At 40.7% G+C, this 18,102-nt stretch overlaps 1 protein-coding gene across 2 annotated transcripts in view; it reads left to right on the top strand.

Moving 5' to 3' along the window:
- LSG1 (large 60S subunit nuclear export GTPase 1) overlaps positions 1-18,102 on the top strand; it is a 22,607-nt gene continuing 4,505 nt past the window's right edge. Inside the window, 11 exon segments of one of the 2 annotated variants that reach the window (NM_001045910.2) lie at positions 31-181; positions 1,592-1,718; positions 2,885-3,005; positions 3,182-3,268; positions 3,770-3,856; positions 8,054-8,114; positions 9,278-9,454; positions 14,388-14,783; positions 15,227-15,328; positions 15,475-15,618; positions 16,057-16,180. In NM_001045910.2, the coding sequence (NP_001039375.1) occupies positions 83-181; positions 1,592-1,718; positions 2,885-3,005; positions 3,182-3,268; positions 3,770-3,856; positions 8,054-8,114; positions 9,278-9,454; positions 14,388-14,783; positions 15,227-15,328; positions 15,475-15,618; positions 16,057-16,180 (1,525 nt within the window). In that variant the 5' untranslated portion in view covers positions 31-82. 2 annotated transcript variants of the gene reach the window in all.

The following is an 18,102-nucleotide window of genomic DNA, read 5'->3' on the forward strand; positions in this document are numbered from 1 at the left end:
ACTTCCGGAGATCGCGCTCCTGAATACCCAGCAAACTGGTGTGACTCTAACTTGCTGCTTTTCGTTCGTCTTCTGGACAAGCATGGGACGGAGAAGAGCGCCAGAGGGTGGAACCCTTGGCCGGGCTCTTATCCGCCAGCAAGTTCAACGGAGCCGTAGCCACCGCCACACTGACTCCTGGGTAAAAACGTCTTTCTCAGCCTTTCTGCCTAGTTGTGAGTCTGAACGCTGCGAAATTTACGGTCAAGGTTCTCAGGGAAATATTCAAAGGAAATGATGCCAAAATAGGGTTTCTAGGGATGAATACAGTTGCGCCCCGGTAACGGCGGGGATCCGTTCTAGGCCCACCCCCAGCCCCTCTGGGATACTGAAATGCGCAAATGCTCAAGACCGTTAGAATCGACCAGACGGATAAACAGGCCCTCCTAGCAAGACACAGGGCCCATAGGTGGAGGCTAATGTGATGAGGTCGGAGTGAGATCTTGAAAACCAGGGCAGAAACCAGGGCAAAAGTTTGATATTTATCCTGTAGGCCGTGGAAGCATTTGGAAGTTTCCTCACAGGAATGACGCAAAAACTACTTCTTGTTGTATTCATTTTTCTAAAGAATTGATCCTCCAAGAGCCGCTGGTTGGTAGCAGAAGTACAAAATAACTCAGATTCGTGCTTCACTTTTTTTTTATTCCCTAGTGGTATTACTCAGAACTGGACAGCATTTCTCCAAAGTTTGGCCGGCCTAGTAGCTTCCTGGGCCTGGAAACGGTCATAGCTTTAGGATCCTTGAAGAGCGGATGAAGTGGTTTGATTGATTTGTAATTGTCATTTTGACATTCATTCCTCGAAGTGTTAGAATTCACAAAGTTCTCAGCAAAGAACTGGATTCTAATCCTTACCCTGATTTTTGCTGATTCTGGGGCCTTTGGGCAAACCACATAGCCTTTTAACCTTCAGGTTTTTTTTCATTTATTTGTACCTGTACAGAGCATGTAGCTTAGGATGATGTTTATCTTATCAAACTGAGGTGTGTCTGGAATCAGAACAGTGAGTGGCAACTAGCCAAGCTTTTCACCCCACAGAATAAAACTCAAGAAAATACCACGTTGTGTGGAATGTAATAAAGGTAACTTTCAGGATTCTTTTGTTTTCACTTCACTATACTGAATGGTACACAGCATCTCACAGTATCTCACAGCATTTAAGTCACTATCCGAAGTGTATTGCTTACTGTGGGTGTCTGTCTAAAAAAGTTGACCAACAGTGGCTGCCAGAACCAGAGTATATGGTTTATGGATTTATAAACCACATATTAGCTCTGCCACTTATTAGCTTATGACTATAGGCAATTTATTCTCTCCAGTTTAATCCTGATGGAGATATGAAGTTTATTTCAAAAGATTTTGAAAATTAAATAAGAAAGTAAAAGGAAAATAACTATTACGAGGTAAGAAAGTACCCATTTAAATGTTAACTGTTACTAGTGTTGACTAAAAGAGCTAACACCACCCTCAAGACCATAGAATGGTTTTTTGAGAACATAGCGTTTATTTGGATGTGAAGAGCAGAAGAAAGCAGCTGTATGTTTTACTCATAGCTACACACAAGTGAGCTCAACGATGGCTATGATTGGGGTCGACTTAATCTTCAGTCCGTGACTGAACAGAGTTCCCTGGATGACTTCCTTGCCACTGCAGAACTTGCAGGAACAGAGTTTGTAGCTGGTAAGTTGTTGCTGAGTGCCTCCAACACGTTTCTGTCTTTGCTGACTAGATACAAGTAAGTCTACTTGGGGGTGTTTTGCCAATCTTCCTAAAGTCATAGGGAGCTGTTTTTAACCCAAAGGCAGATATCCCAGGAGCAGTGCGGAAGGGTCAGTTGAGTTCAACAGGGAAGTTCAAAATGTGCCACGGTTTTAAAATTAAGCTCTAAAAAGTATCTGTGGTTATCTGTCATGTCAAATTCGAGAAACTCAGTCTCTCATCAGGGAAGAGACCAGTTAACATCATGGTGAGTAAGTTCCCATATTAAGTGGGAACATTGGGTAGGAGGTCACCATTGGAAGGAGAAATTAATGTTAAAAAATGATCAAGCATGGGGTTAGAGGGGTGTGTGTTCTGACTGGTGGTTGAGGATGACATGATGAGAATGGTGACTGGACCGTCCAGTATTGATGGTCACATGAGGGTAGTGGATTGCCGTCTTTGCCTAAAGATCAAGAGAACCATTGCTGAAGATGACCTGTTATCCTTGAATAGGACCTCCTCTCAGCATTTGGGTAAGAAGCGTAGCTGGCTCCCAAGTGCTTATCTCACTGGAGTCACCTGCCTCAGAGACTAGGTGGCTGTGTGGAGAGGTGCAGTAGAGAGGCCTGGAGCAGCTTCAGGGGATAAAGCCTAGAGCAGAAGCCTCTGGTTTATACATACACTGGGTGTTTTTTTATTCCTTTAAATTCTTGTACAGCTTAATTGTGAATGTTAATAAATGTTTTATGTAAATTCTAGCTTTGTAGTAGCTCACCAGTTTGACTGGAGTGCGTCTCCTTGCTGAACTTTGCTTTTCCCCTCAGTCCCTTTGGCTTATAATTATTCTCCATGGGTACAATGAGGAGATTGGTTGTAATGAATATTTTCAATTGCTTCCCATTTCTATTGTTTCTGGTTCCAAGAAATGCATTTAGCATATGGAGTTTTATAAAAATCAGTACTGGAAAAAGTGGTTGACCTTTTGAAACATTTAGTAAAGATCTTTTCCTTTTTTTTAGGTTAGGGAAATCTATGTAGATCAAGAAAGCTTAAATTCTGTTTTAGGTGCTCATATTTTTAGTATTCTAAGTAATGAATTCACCGCCTCTTAAATAGCAGTACTTTTTTTTCCCCCCTATGGATAGAGAAGCTTAATATTAAATTTGTGCCTCCTGAGGCTAGAACTGGACTACTATCTTTTGAGGAGAACCAGAGAATTAAGAAACTCCATGAAGAAAACAAACAGTTCCTGTGTATACCAAGGAGGTGAGTTGAGTAAAAATGTATATCAAAAGGCATAACAAATCCACTAAATGTAAAATTTTTTATTTGGTGTTCACTTTTTTCTGCTTTCTTTTCTCAACTGCCATTATTAAATCCAGTTATCCTATTCTGTTTTGGTAACTCATGTGGATTTTTTTTTTTTTTTATGATTGTTTCAGACCAAAGTGGGACCAAAAAACTAGCCCAGAAGAACTCAAACAAGCAGAGAAAGATAACTTTCTAGAATGGAGACGTCAGCTTGTCTGGTGAGTGTTCACCTCCATGAAGAATTTTCTTGAAATTTTAAGTTAGGCATGTTGGTGTCCTTGCATTGCTGTTTGCATTTTTAAGGCTTTGTTCTTTTAAAGAGAAATGGTAGATTTCATCTTATAAGTGCAAATTAGTGTGTGTGTGCAAGCCACATTGCTTTGTGCATGTGTTTCCTTGCACAAAGGTTGTGAGTTCATCTCTGCATTCCTGGCCTTTTCTCCTTTTCATATCCTTCTCCCGCCATTTGTCACTCTGGAGTTGATCACTGCTCCCTGGAGCCTTCTTCCAGTGTGATGGATAAACCTCTAGGACTTAAAAGCTTGAGTAGAAAATTTAAATTTGATTTACATATTAACTCAACAGAAAGGATATAAAAATCATTTGACAATTAATATTTGCATGCTTATTTTTTAATGCAATGAATTTGAGTATTTATATCACTTGAAACCTAACTATCAAAATCTAGCAGAAAGATAAACTTCTCATTCTAAAACCAGGTTGGAAGAGGAACAAAACCTGATATTGACACCATTTGAAAGAAATTTGGACTTTTGGCGCCAACTGTGGAGGGTGATTGAGAGAAGGTAGATTACCGTTTTCTTCTGGTGTAAGAAGGATGTGGTGATGGTGTTATGTTAGATTTGCATGTTATATATGTTTGTGAGCCCAGAGAGGGGTTAAGGGAACAGGATCAAGCTATACAAAGGGCTACTGAGAATTATTATAAAAACTGAAACTGTGATCCTACATTTCTTTTAAAATATGGGGGGGGGTTGTTATTAATAAAACACATCGATAAACTTAATGATTGTTTTCTGTAAGATGAGTTGTGAACCACCTATAGTTATTTCAGCAAACGTATACGAATTCATACTAGTAACATGGAAAATACAGATGTGAAAAAGGATTGGTGTCTGCTTGCAGAGAGCAAATGTGTTTTGGGGAGGGGTCAAACACCAGGGACACACAGATAGATGAAATGCAATCCTTGCACTAAGTTGACGAAATACTAGTAAAATACAAGATGAAGTGTGAGTCCTGCTGTGTTACAGATGAAGGATCACGGGCCAAGTCAGAGCTGAAGGAACAGTTAGTAGTATTGGGGGAATTTAGGAGTGATTTGTTTCAACTGGGATTTGAAAATAAGAGAATGACTTTGGTAAGTTGAGAATGGGAGATTTTTCGATCATTGCCATATCCTGATAGTTAGAAATTGATGAATCAGCTTTCTTCAATCTCATTCTTTGTTACTGCTAAAGGGTTTTTATTTTTGTCAAAAGAGTGTATGAGTTATTTATAAGGACCCCTTAAATTAACCTTATATTTGAAATGATGCTTTTAACAATAAGCCTTCGGGGAGCAGGGGTGTGTGTGTTTAATCTATAAAATATACCCAGTAAGAACGTTAGGAAACAGGATGCTTTCACTGGGATTCTTGGGAAAGAATATTAGCATATTTAGCATTATTACGAAGAAGAAGGGCTTGGATTAAATTTGTAAAAGTCACTTACATTTCTTTTTAGGGTGATGAAAATGCTCTGGAATTAGTGGTGATAGTTATACAACTTTGTGGCTGTATTAAAAACCACTAAATTGTATACTTTTAAAAGGATGAATTTTATGATAACACAAATTATCTCTTTTTCTTAAAAGTCATTTACATGCCTCCAGCCCATCTTGCTCCCTTGGGTAGAGAGGGTCATTGGGCTGGGATGTGAGGAGGTGAAAATATTAAGGCAAATCTCCAAGCCTAAAGGAAGGGGATGCTATGCTAAGTCACTTCAGTCGTGTCCGACTCTGTGTGACCCCATAGATGGCAGCCCACCAGGCTTCCCCGTTCCTGAGATTCTCCAGGCAAGAACACTGGAGTGAGTTGCCATTTCCTTCTCCAATGCATGAAAGTGAAAAGAGAAAGTGAAGTCGCTCAGTCATGTCCGACCTTCAGCGACCCCATGGACTGCAGCCTTCCAGGCTCCTCCATCCATGGGATTTTCCAGGCAAGAGTACTGGAGTGGGGTGCCATTGCCTTCTCCGGAAGGAAGGGGAAGGTTGCTGCTAATTGCCAGGCTCCATGCAGACCTTAGATTGACCTAGGTTTGAATGGGGCTTAGGAAGACCCATTATGGTTCTTTTGGGGACTGACGTGGACTGATGTCTCCTTCATGCAGTTAGGATGTATATTGCTGAAAATGCGCTTTTTTTTTTCCAAAGAGGATTGATAACAGTGTGAAATATTGAAACTTCTACCTTGAGGGAATGCCCCCATCTGCACACTCTTAGTTTATTTTTTAATTCTAGATTTTCTCCTATTTCATATATTGTCTGTCTTTTTCCATATTTCTTTTTTTCCCTGTTTATTCTGGTTTCTGACTTGTGTAAGAGGCTTTCCACAGATATCAAGTGATGTTTGCCATCTGTTCATATTTAAGAAAACAAAGTGTTACAAAGCTGATTGACGAACTTCTGTTTGGGTGATTTTGCCACCAGGTGAACTTCTCTGTGTGGTGACTGAGCAGAGATCAATTTTATTTGGTTGGGATACCCTAAGATGTTCGTATCTAGGGTGTTTTCCCTAGGATCAGTCAGTTTCTTAAAGAGAAGCACTTTCGTCTGCCAGGAACGGGGTAAAGGTGATGATATACTACACGGGGACTGGGCCTTTGCACCATTTGGGGTATATGTCGACTGACGTTAATCCTCCTCTTCAGTATGGCATTTCTTTCCCACCTTCTCCTATGCTTGAGGTCTTAGTTCTGGAGCCTCTCAGGTTCATCTTCTCCACAATAAAGCCTGGCTTCTGCCATTGGGATAGAGGGCTGAGGGGCTATGGGGTGAAGTGTGGCCGCCTGGCTGAATGGAACAAGGGAATGGACCTAATCCCTCCCTGTTCAGAGTGATTTTAGCCCCACACCTTGCCCTTGTCTCAAAAGCTGCATCTGATGCTTCTGATCCTGAGCTTTCTCAGAGCTCTGGAGTGTGAACAGGCCTGCTTCTCATTGACTAACTTTCTGAGTTGCTCTTTTTGTCCTAATGAGTTCCAGCCTTTACTTTCATTTTTGTAGGTCTTGAGAGGGAACAATGGTAACCATATGAATTTTTCCATGTTTAACGGGAAGGCCCTTATTTTTTATGCCCCTAAATAAGCTGTTTGTTTCCCCAGAGTAAGCCTGGACCTGTTGAAACTTGTAGCTTCAATTGGATTACGGCATCACTTGTTCTGTTGCTGTATCACATGGAAGTGGATCTGAATTACATAAAAATATCATTAAAGTGACTCCTGCTGTGTCTCTTAACAGGAAATATTTATTGATATGTTCTGTAAAGCGGCAGATGTCTCCTGTTTGATAACAGGCTAGCTATGTCATCTGTTTCTTTAAGTTCAAGAATAGTTATCAGAAAGGATTTGGTGTATGACATTTCATTGAAATGCAGGAAACCGCTGAGGCACGGAGGGCAGAATGCTGCTTCTGGTCAGACAGGGCGTTTCCGTTGCGTTGCATCAAGCCTTTGCAGCACATAACTGGCACTTTGCCCTGCATCTTAATTCAGTACACAAAGCATGCCATCTTAAACTTGTCTTCTTACTGGTGTGTCTAAGCTGGTTATTTTTTCTGCCTGTTTGGCAGGTAGACGTAATGTTTATGGACTTTGGTTCATTAGACTTTGTCCGTTTTTTGCAGTCATTTTTGCATTTACTGTTAAATCCTTACAGTTGGAAAGCAGTAGATATTACCTTAAAGAAGGAAATACTAGGACCCACTTAACTAGAGAACTTTTTAAGCATCTTGTCAGAAATTAGCAAGTCTATGAGTTCCTTTACTCACAAGATTATGCTGGAAATTTATTCTGAAGGAAAATGCAAACCCAGATTTGTCAAAAGCTCTGCCCTGAATGGTAGCCTTGATTTAACACATTTCCTTGGTGTTCAGCATAGTTGCATAGGAGTTACTTGAGGAAGAGTGAACCGGACATGGATTGGGAAGACTATTAGAAGGTGCTGGCACATGCGCAGCTTGTTCCCTCCCAGCTGTGGTCACGGCGTTCTAGCCGCAGAGGCTGAGGGCAGGGAGGATCCTACCGGAGAAGTGCAGTATTAAGTCGTACAGTGCTGGCCTGCTGGTCCCCGCTACCTTTGTGAGAATTCGAGGGACTTGCTGTCTGCACGGAAAGTTTTCACATTGCTCCATCATCTTCTGTGTGATGAAAGGGGTTGGATTCATCATTTCCTGCTTCACCATGGCAACTTCAGTTGATACTTCACTATTTTGAATCTTTACATTTAAGCACATTCTTGAAACTGGTGAATGATGATTTGCTACATGTCAGAAGGGTTTCAATGAGGTTTATAGTGGCAGCTGTGATCAGGTGATGTATCAGGGCTTTTTGAGGCCTTGCTTAACACAAGTGTAGACTGGGTGCTGAGCATACAGTCAACCTCACCTTGGGTTGAAATCTTTGAAATAACTCTTTAATCTTTCCAGGAGAGATGACAAGAAGGTATAGTTAAAATTTTTAGCATATTGAGAGCAGGAAAATGTTACGATTACAGCATGATCTCTGGTCCAGAGTACTTGAGTTCCCTTTCAAGCTCCATCACTTAGTACCTTGTGACTTTGAATAGACCACTTAGCTGTTCCAAGCTTCAGCTTCTTTACATATAAACTGGGGATAATTGTGCCCATTGAAAGTTAACTCTATCAGCGCCTGACATGGAGAATGTCTGCTCTCAATACTGTTTCCTTTCACTTCACAGTGATTGGCGTCTCCCGTTTGTTTTTCAGTGATATCGTGGTCCAGATAGTAGATGCTCGAAATCCGCTCCTGTTTAGGTGTGAGGATTTGGTAAGTAAAACGTGACAAGATTCAAACTTGTCCTTGGAGCAGCAGTGGGAGAACCGTGTCACTGACAGCAGTGGCTCTGGGCCAGCCTTTGCACCCTATCCGGTCCCCCACTCCTTCCAAGGCCAGGAGCTTGCATAGTGGTGCCCTTCAGACAGATGTTTTCTTCAGACAGTTGTTTCCGTCTGCAGGAACGCACAAACACTTGAACTTCCTAGGTTTTAGTTTAGAAGCCACTTTGTTCAGAGGCATTTGCCAATGTTTCTCATTTTTGAAGAGACAGTAAATGAAGTAGCATTTTGCTGAGTTTGGCGTATGCCTAGTCCCTTCATCCCACTAAGCTTTCTCTTCTCACACCATAGTTACTACCTTCTGTGGTATTCTACAAATGATCTAAGTTTGTAAATACTGCAGGGGTCATCATTAAGGTGTGAGGAGCACTAGAAATGAGGTGATACAGGTTTTGAATTAATAAGACTGAACACACATGAAGTATTCCTACTTCTGTTTGAGGACCATAGTAGAACCATTATTTTAAAATCTACTGGTGACTAGCAAAATTCAAAATAAGGAAATCTTATTAATTCAGCTTTCAATATTTTTAGGGTATTTCCTAATGGAAAGCTATGGTTGGGAGTTAATTTAATCACTGGGTCTTATTTTCCTTTTAGACTTCAAAAATATTTTTTGTAATAAAAGGTAAGATTATTATTGGCTGTCATCATTTGGCTTGAAAATAGTTCTTGCTGACTGACAAATCAGCAGTTCTTTATTTTTGCTTAAAAGAAACTGTATAAAGAAATGAGAACAGGGCAGGAAAGCATTTCTTTTTTACCCTTTTGTTTTGTTTTTAATTTAAATTTATTTATTTTAATTAGAGGCTAATTACTTTACAATATTGTTTTGGTTTTGCCATATATCAGCATGTACCCTTTAGTTTTTTATGTGAAGAGTTTGTAAGTGTATGTGACCTAACTTCTTTTCAAAGCCTGCTGAAAGGATCCATAGAATGTACCATGATTAAAAATCTTTTGTATTAGGACTGTTTTAAAACTGGGGACAGTAAGACCTTTTAGTAATAGCTTCTGGGGGAAGGGGGTCTTCAGTATAATTAGCCAAATTTTTCCCCATTTGGAGAAATATCTGAATATCTTTGTCTTGCCTAGGAATGTTATGTGAAAACCATTGATGACAACAAGGAGAATGTTATTCTGATAAATAAGGCAGACTTGTTGACTGCCGAGCAGCGGAGTGCCTGGGCTGAATTTTTCAAAAAAGAAAACGTAAAGGTCATCTTCTGGTCAGCTTTGGCTGAAGCCATTAAGCTGATGGGTAACTCTAAGGTAACTGGGACTTCTTCAGGTTGGACTTCAGGGAGGAAGATTTCGGTTTCTGTTAAGTGCGCTTTGTTTGTTTTTTCTTATTGTTGATTTGTGGGGCTTTATTTATAGTAGGATAGTCAGACATGACTGAGTGACTTCACTTTCACTTTCACTTTCCTGCATTGGAGAAGGAAATGGCACCCCACTCCAGTGTTCTTGCCTGGAGAATCCCAGGGACGGAGAGGCCTGGTGGGCTGCCATCTATGGGGTCGCACAGAGTCGGACACTACTGAAGCGACTTAGCAGCAGCAGCAGTAGGGTAGTATGATGACTTACAGAAAAGTGAGTCGCAAAGTTGCTTTCTCTGAAGACACATAATTGTTTTAAATGTTAGGCAGAAAGTTGTGTAGGACGTTTCCTAATGACTTCACAGTTACTTCTAAGAGCAGTCAAAACCAAAATCCAGATACAGCTGAATGTAGTAACTTCTCTGGACTCAACTAGAATCTCTTTTGATTTTATTTTGAAAACAAAGAAATGAGTTAATACTAAATTAAGATACACCATGTGTTTTAACCCAGTTTTGATAGAAACAGTTTGAGTTATTTTCTAATAAAAATTAATGATAACCAGCTATGGAAAGAACTTAGCAATAACATCTTGGAGCTGAAAGAGACTTAAAGTCGTATCTTTTCCTGTCCACCTCCTTTTGTCTCACCTCTATTTATCAGCCATTGCTGACTAGTTAGTGGCCGGAGCTGGGTGCTCTGAATACACGCCTTCTTGTTGGTGAGCTCACAAATTAGTGAGCTCTACCTCTGTGAAGGACTTCTTCCGTCCACCTCCCTGGCAGACAGTCACATACTGTCTGCAGCCAGACATACCACATGTCTCATTCTTTTTCTCTCCAGGGTGAAAGTTCTTCATCCAGTCCAGTGAGGCTCAGCTCTCCTAACTTTGATCTAAGGCCTCTTACTTTCTCCCGGTGTTCCCTCTTCTGCAGAAGATACATTTTTCTGCTTTGCCGCTCCTTATAGACCTGTCCTCCAGCGCGCTCCTCACGCTGAGGGCCTCTCTGCCTGAGTCAGGAGAGCACCTACAATGGGTGGCCACTGATGAGTATGGTCTTTCAGATGTGGTTTGCCCAGGGCATGTGTTCTTATTTCTTGTAATCAGGATACTCCCAGGAATTCAGAGTTTTTGTTAATTCACCTCCTTTCAAAGGAGCTTATGCTTTTGGCTCATTAAACCTATGAACAACCATATCCCGCAAATATTGGGTTGGCCAAAAAGTTTGTTCTGGTTTTCCCGTACTACCTTAAGGGAAAAATCTGTATGAACTTTTTGACCAACTCAGTATTTAAAAGATAAGATTTTACCAAGCACAGCTCATCAATCTTTACATGTGGGGAAAGTTTTTCACTTTATTTTTAGCTCAGCTTAGGACATGTAACTCCTAAATATTAGTGGTTTGCGGACAAGGTAGAATTCATTTTGGATGTGTCATTTGCTTTTCTCTTCTTCCACCGTTGAATCATCTGCAGATTTTGTGTTGGCCCTTCTGTGTATTCTTAATGTTCATTGATAACGCTGTTGAGTAGTCTGGGGCCGAGGACAGTTCTGTGACCTTTCGTGGACTTAATAAGCACAGGTGTACCAAGCATTTAAGATGTATTTGAAAGGCTATAAAAGTAGTTATTGTGCTATTACTGTTGTTAATAAAAGCTAACCCACAGAAAACCTGTTCTTAGCAGACACTGCTATTCTGAGTACTTTCTGTGTTTTATTTCATCTTCTCCAGAAAGAGTGTAAGTGCTTGTAATCCTTGGGCAATCTGGCTTCATAGGCTGTCCTCTTCACCATGGCTTCTCTTGTTTCAAATCCTTCCTGGAAGTTGGTGTCTAGTTGCAGTGCTGAATAATTATTTATCAATATATCACTCAGCCCTGATACAGCAACCCAGTGGCCCTGTTAAAAATGGGAAAAGGATCAGTTTTACATCTGTGGTATTCCCTGAACTGACAATCGAGGAGTAGATTCCCAAGGGAAACGGAATTTGTTTGCATGATCTGTTCTCAGGGAATCTTTGCTGCCTCCTGTTGCTGACTGTCAGCTAACTTGTGGAATTGTTTCCCTGTCAGACTGGATTACCAGTGCTTGGTTTATGGAAGATATTCTTTCTTCCTTTCTAAAAGTTGAACCCTATTTATTCTTCCTAAGTCTTCTGAAATCTCTGTTCACGATTTTCCAGGTTGTTACCAGCTACTGTTGTGATATCGTATCTAATCACATCTGTCATTTGAATATCAAGCATGAACTTACTAAAAATAGATATTCACTATTTTTTCACCTATCTGAAGTTTGGTTCTTTCTCCATGGTTTTTTGGAGAAGTAAATGGCAACCCACTCCAGTATTCTTGGCTGGAGAATCCTGTGGACAGAGGAGCCTGGTGGGCTGCTGTCCATGGGATCACATGGAGTCAGACACGACTGAAGTGACGTAGCATGCATGCATACATTGGAGAAGGAAATGGCAACCCACTCCAGTATTCTTGCCTGGAGAATCCCAGGGACAGAGGAGCCTGGTGGGCTGCCGTCTCTGGGGTCGCACAGAGTCGGACACGACTGAAGCGACTTAGCAGCAGCAACAGCCATGGTGATTTAACCATTCTTATTTTTTTTTTAATGAGACTTTTTTTTTAATTGAGTACTTTTGTTTTCTCTTGACCATTTGTTAAATTGCACCGTGTTCCCCAAAAGATGGACTTTTCCCTTCTTTCTTTCTTTTTTTTTTTTTGGTGTGTGTGTAGCAGAGTTTTATTAAAGTGAAAAAGGGACAGATAAAGCTTCTGACATAGACATCAGAAGGGGGTGGAGAGTGCCTCACTGGCTAGTCTTAGCAAGGGACCTGTATATACTTTTTCAATTGGTCTCTTCTTTAAATTTTTGATGTAACTACTGCAAAGTCCTTATGTTGCCTTTATCATTTTTCCTGAACCTAAACTGCTTCAAGCCTTAGTTTTCCTAGTACATACCCATGTTCAGTCCACATTCTTGTGTTCTGCCTCTTTCATACTTTTAAATGATTCAGAATAGTACACAGTGACTTCTTGACATTCATTATAGAAATTGCTTCCAATTCCAAGTTTCTTTTTGAGTCACCTGAAATGACAGTGAAATCATACCTCTTCTCCCTGACTTTGTTTCTTCCCTAAAATGTAGGATACCTATTTAACTGAGTTGATCATGCCCTCTCCTGTAGATTATTTGGAAATGATAGGTTTGCATCATTTCTAAATCTAAATCAATTCATCCTTATTGATAAGAATTGGTAATACTGTAAACTGTTGTATTTCTGCTTTATTATCCATAAGAATTCAGAATGATTGTTGTTAAGTTGCTAAGTCATGTCCAATTCTTTGTGGTCTCATGGACTGCACCACACCAGGCTTCCATGTCCTTTACTATCTCCCAGAGTTTGCTCAAATTCATGTCCATTGAGTCGATAATGCCATCCAACCATCTCATCCTCTGTCGTCCCCTTCTCCTGCCTTCTATCTTCCCCAGCATCAAGGCCTTTTCCAGTGTGTCAGTTCTTCATATCAGGTGGCCAAGGTATTGGAGTTTCAGCTTCAGCATCAGTCCTTCCAATGAATATTTAGGACTGATTTCCTTGAGGATTGACTGGTTTGATCTCCTTGCTGTCCAGGGGACTCTCAAGAGTCTTCTCCAACACCACAGTTCAAAAAAGCATCAAGTCTTTGATGTTCAGCCTTCTTTATGGTTTAACTCGCACATCCATACATGACTACTGGAAAAAAAAACCATAGCTTTGACTGTACAGACCTTTGTCGGCAAAGTAATGTCTCTTCTTTTTAATATGCTGTCTAGGTTAGTCATAGCTTTTCTTTCAAGGAGCAAGTATCTTTGAATTTTATGGCTGCAGTCACCGTCCGCAGTTATTTTGGAACCCAAGAAAATAAAGTCTGTCGCTGTTTATATTTTTCCCCATCTATTTGCCATGAAGTGATGGGACCAGATGTCATGATCTTAGTTTTTGAATGTTGAGTTTTAAGCCAGTTTTTTCACTCTTCTCTTTTACTTCTTTTACTTTTACTTCTTCTCATCAAGAAGCTCTTCAGCTCCTCTTCACTTTCTGTGATTAAAGTGGTATCATATGCATATTTGAGGTTGTTATTTCTCCTGGCAAACTTGATTCCAACTTGCAATTCATCCAGAAGGATTAATATACCCATGAATTGTAAATGATTTTTACCATTCTGTTTCCAAAAAAAAAATCATTGTTTGGTGAATAATTTCCATGCACAGCATTGTTTTGTTGCTCTCATGTTTCACACACAGGGACCTGTGCTCCATGGTGCTATGATTTATTAAAGGCAGTTATAAAAGAAGTTTCCTTAACTATGAAAATCCATGTCTTTGAAAATGCAAATATATATATATTATAAATTATACCCATCTTGCTTTGTGCATAGAAGAGAATGTTAACTGTTTTACTGTTAATGAGAATGCTTTTATTTTATTCTACAGTCCATTGCAAAAGTACTGCCAAGGAAATCAGCTTGACACAGACTTTTCTAAATTCTTACTCTCTTTTTAATAGATAAAAGAGTTATCTATTAGGATCAAGGTGTTCAGGGTAGTATGGCCTTAGACAAGAGTTATCTATTAGAAAAATAATAGATGTTATTTGTTCAAAGTTCAAGTAACAAAAATGTGTGATGTGAAGGTCCACCTCTAGAGGGCACCACTGTTGATAGTTCAGTTATATTCTCATGTTATCTCGTCTCCTCCATCTGTCACCTTCCCTCTTCTTCACAATGTTTTTTGTCCTCTGTTCATCTTAGATAACCAACTCTGAGTGTTTTCACCGGAGTGAAAAGTGCAGTTGTTACACACTTCTGAACTTATGTGGTTTCTGTTATTTCATCAGGAAGACGTAAACGGAGACACTGGAGAAGCTATCACAGCCGAGTTTGAAAACTCCAGTTGCGACGAAGCTGAAATTCTACACAAAGAGACTGAACATCTTTCACTTGGTGAAGCTGCCAGTAGTGAAGAAGATGAGAGCGAGTATGAGGACTGTCAGGAGGAGGAGGAGGACTGGCAGACGTGTTTGGAAGACAGCAGCAGCTCTGATGAGGAAGCCTGTGGCCAGGACTGCAAGGAGGGCCATACTGTGGATTCTGAGGCTCAAGGAAGGAACACCCCACAAAAGAGGCAAATACACAATTTTAGTCACTTGGTATCCAAGCAGGAATTGCTGGAGGTCTTTAAGCAGCTGCACTCTGGAAAGAAGGTGAAGGATGGACAACTTACTGTTGGACTGGTAAGATGAGATAGGTCATAAAATTGATTGATGAGGGTCTGTATTCCCACTGCCCTGGAACCCCAGAGACCAGCCAGGCCCTGGTGCCACAGGGAACTGAAGGCTTCTTGTTGCCCGTGGGAGCCGTAGGAGCAGGCCATGTGTGACAGACGAAGCCCAGCTCCAAGAGTGAACTTCTCAAGGCTTAAACTGGTTACACCCCTCTTCGTATTAGTCACCTTCTGCAGTCTCCCAGTTAATCCCTACAGGATTCGTGACTTACAAGATATACCAGAATGCAAACTTTTAAGGTTGTCTTCTGCCCTCTGATCCAGTGTTCTTTCCTTTAGGTAGGGTAGGCTTTTGGCATCCTGTGATGCAGGCTTTTTAGATAGGGTAGGCTTTTGGCATCCTGTGAAGATTGCCAACTTTTACTGTAGACATTCTGTCTGACTCCCTTCTAGGTGGGCTATCCAAACGTTGGTAAGAGTTCAACAATCAACACCATCCTAGGCAACAAGAAGGTATCTGTGTCTGCTACGCCCGGCCACACCAAGCATTTTCAGGTATTTCCACAGCATCAGCCTCTGCATTTACTCCTCAGACAGTTCCTCCCTCTGAGTATTTTCTGGAGTTCTTTGCCGCTCGTGTGCTGCTCTTCTTCCCCTTCCTGTGCCGTGTGCCCAGCCTAACCCCCTTACTTGTCCTTCAGACTCTCTATGTAGAACCCGGCCTCTGCCTGTGTGACTGCCCAGGCCTGGTGATGCCCTCCTTTGTCTCTACCAAAGCCGAGATGATTTGCAGTGGAATCCTCCCGATTGACCAGATGAGAGACCATGTCCCACCTGTATCACTAATATCCTTGGTGCTGTGCCAAAATTGTGGTTGTTCTGTGTATATTGGAGCTTCAGAAAAATCTGGGTAATTAAACAGGGGAGGTAAAAATCATCCCTCCTTACATAATTGTAAGGATTAGAAACAAAGATTGTGTGACTTATCTCTGAATTAGGATTATCTCACAAATCTGTAATGTATTTAGGTAAAAATTTGTCATCTTGAAGTCTGTTTCAGAGATAATATTTTTAAAGGATACATTTGGAGGTGCATACATTTGGTGCATAAGGCTTTTTTTAAAAGAAGGACTGAAAGTCTTTTAAAATTAAGAATAATCATACTTCTTAGGAGAGGTGGAAAGTTTTTTGTCACCATGGTGCTGAAATACATGTTCTTAGAAGATGCCATGGGGAGGAGGAGGAGGGTCAGTTCAGAGAAGTAGATTCCTTGACAAGCTTATGTTTGCCAGAATATTCCAAGACATGTTTTAGAAGCTACATATGGCATTGACATCATAAAGCCTAGAGAGGATGAAGATCCCCGGCGACCTCCAACATCAGAAGAACTGCTGACAGCTTATGGATGTGAGTGGTGGTTTATTTTAAAATGTGAACAAAAAATAACAATATAATTACTGATAGAAGTACCCTGCAAAGATACAAATTCAGAATTTTCCCTTAGCATTTTGTCATCTTTCAGGGTTGATACTTCTGTGGTCCTGTTGGTCTTTCCTGCGGAGTAGCCTCCAGGTAGCTGACTTGGTAGTGGTTTGGGGGTCTGGCAGTAAAGGAGTGGGAGCCAGCTGCTGCCTGAGTGGTATTTTATTCCATGTTAGGTGCTTTTTAGAGTTAGAGAAGGAGGTGTGCTATATTCCTTGCCTCTTCCCCAGGCTTTAATCGTAGAAATCAGTGCCTGGGAGACGTGTCTTCCCAGGCTTTGGTGGTTTCAGGCCCTTTCCGGTAGGAGGCCTTGGACCCAAGTGTAGACGTAGGGGTTCTGACCTGAGGCTCTGTTGGCTTTTCTTCATGGGAGCTCCATGTAGAAACTTCCCAGGTGGTGGTAGTGGTAAAGAACCTGCCTGCCAGTGCAAAAGACATGAGAGATGAGGATTCAGTCCCTCGGTTGGGAAGATCCCCTGGAGGCAGGCATGGCAACCCACTCCAGTATTCTTGCCTGGAGAATCTCATGGACAGAGGAGCCCAGCAGGTTGTAGTCCATAGAGTTGCACAGAGTCAGACACGACTGAAGCAACTTAGCATACACACACGTGAGAATTATCTTTGTCATTTCTCCAATTGACTGTGATTTACTTATCTTAAACACAAACTTTAATCTGGAGAGACCTGTATCTACCTAAAGAAATACCAGTGTTAAAAAGTTTCCATGTATATGTATCTTGCCTTTCAAGAAATTGCCCTCAGCCAGGAAAGAGTTCAGGTTATTTGAGTGTTTCCTGGCAGAGAAAGGTGATTTGATATAAACCACAGTTAAATCAGACCTTGAATTTTTGCCTTAGTTGAGATATTTTAAAGAGGATGGATACTAAGCACTTGTGGTAAGACTAGTATAGTCACAAAATCATAGGACAAGAAGGGGTCTTAAAGATTTCCCCATCTCTCCTCTCCCTTTCCTTACAACAAGTAATCTGAACTCTGAGCATGAAATGACTTGCCTAAGGTGGTGTCTGGTCAGTGGCATAGCCTCAGTGAGAACCTAGGTTTCTTTCCTAATCCATCTCTCCCTTGTGCTGGCCTGAAAGATGGGGAAAAGTAGACTTTGTATCAGACTTTCCATCTGGTTTGATATCCAGATAAAACTGAAAGTAATATGAGTCTTTTCAAATTTTTCATCTAATTCTCTCTGGTAAATCAAAAAGTGAGGACAAAGCCAATTTGTAAAAACACATGCCTAAACATTCTTAAAATACTAGTACAATCCATCATCTGTCCATGTATTTGTTAACCATTTTATCTTCTAAGCATCACTTTTTTCTATGCATCATTTGTGTCTTAATGATTTGTAGCAATTCTTTGCCACCTATGTTTCAAATGTTTTTCTTGATGTATATTTTCTTTAGCCCCATAGAAGTCAGTTTTGTTCGGTTTTTAGTTTTGTTGGGTTTGGTGTTTTACTTGGGAAAAGCTGTTTTCCTATCATTTTTTTTTTAATTTTTAGATTTTCATCCTCCTTCAAAGGTATCTTTGTGTATAGTTGTGTAACTGCTTTCTTCTAAACTAAAGGACCCAACAACATAGGGCTAGTAGGAGGAGCTGGGTTTTGAACCTGTCAGCTAAAGCCTGTGTTATTATCAGCTCTGCTCTGTTGCTCCCTTCTAATTGGATTAGTATTAAAGGGATCTTTGTTGTATGTTTGGGAAACTGAAAAAAGTGTAGGTATGTCATTAAATAAGAAAACTTGATCTGTTGCTTTTGGTTTTGCTGATAATGACAATGTAGCATTCTACAAGTAGCCTCCTTGGATCAGTGTTTAAAATCAAAGAGATGAA

This window comes from Bos taurus, chromosome 1 (assembly GCF_002263795.3).
Source record: "Bos taurus isolate L1 Dominette 01449 registration number 42190680 breed Hereford chromosome 1, ARS-UCD2.0, whole genome shotgun sequence".
NCBI classification, from domain to species: Eukaryota; Metazoa; Chordata; class Mammalia; order Artiodactyla; family Bovidae; genus Bos; species Bos taurus.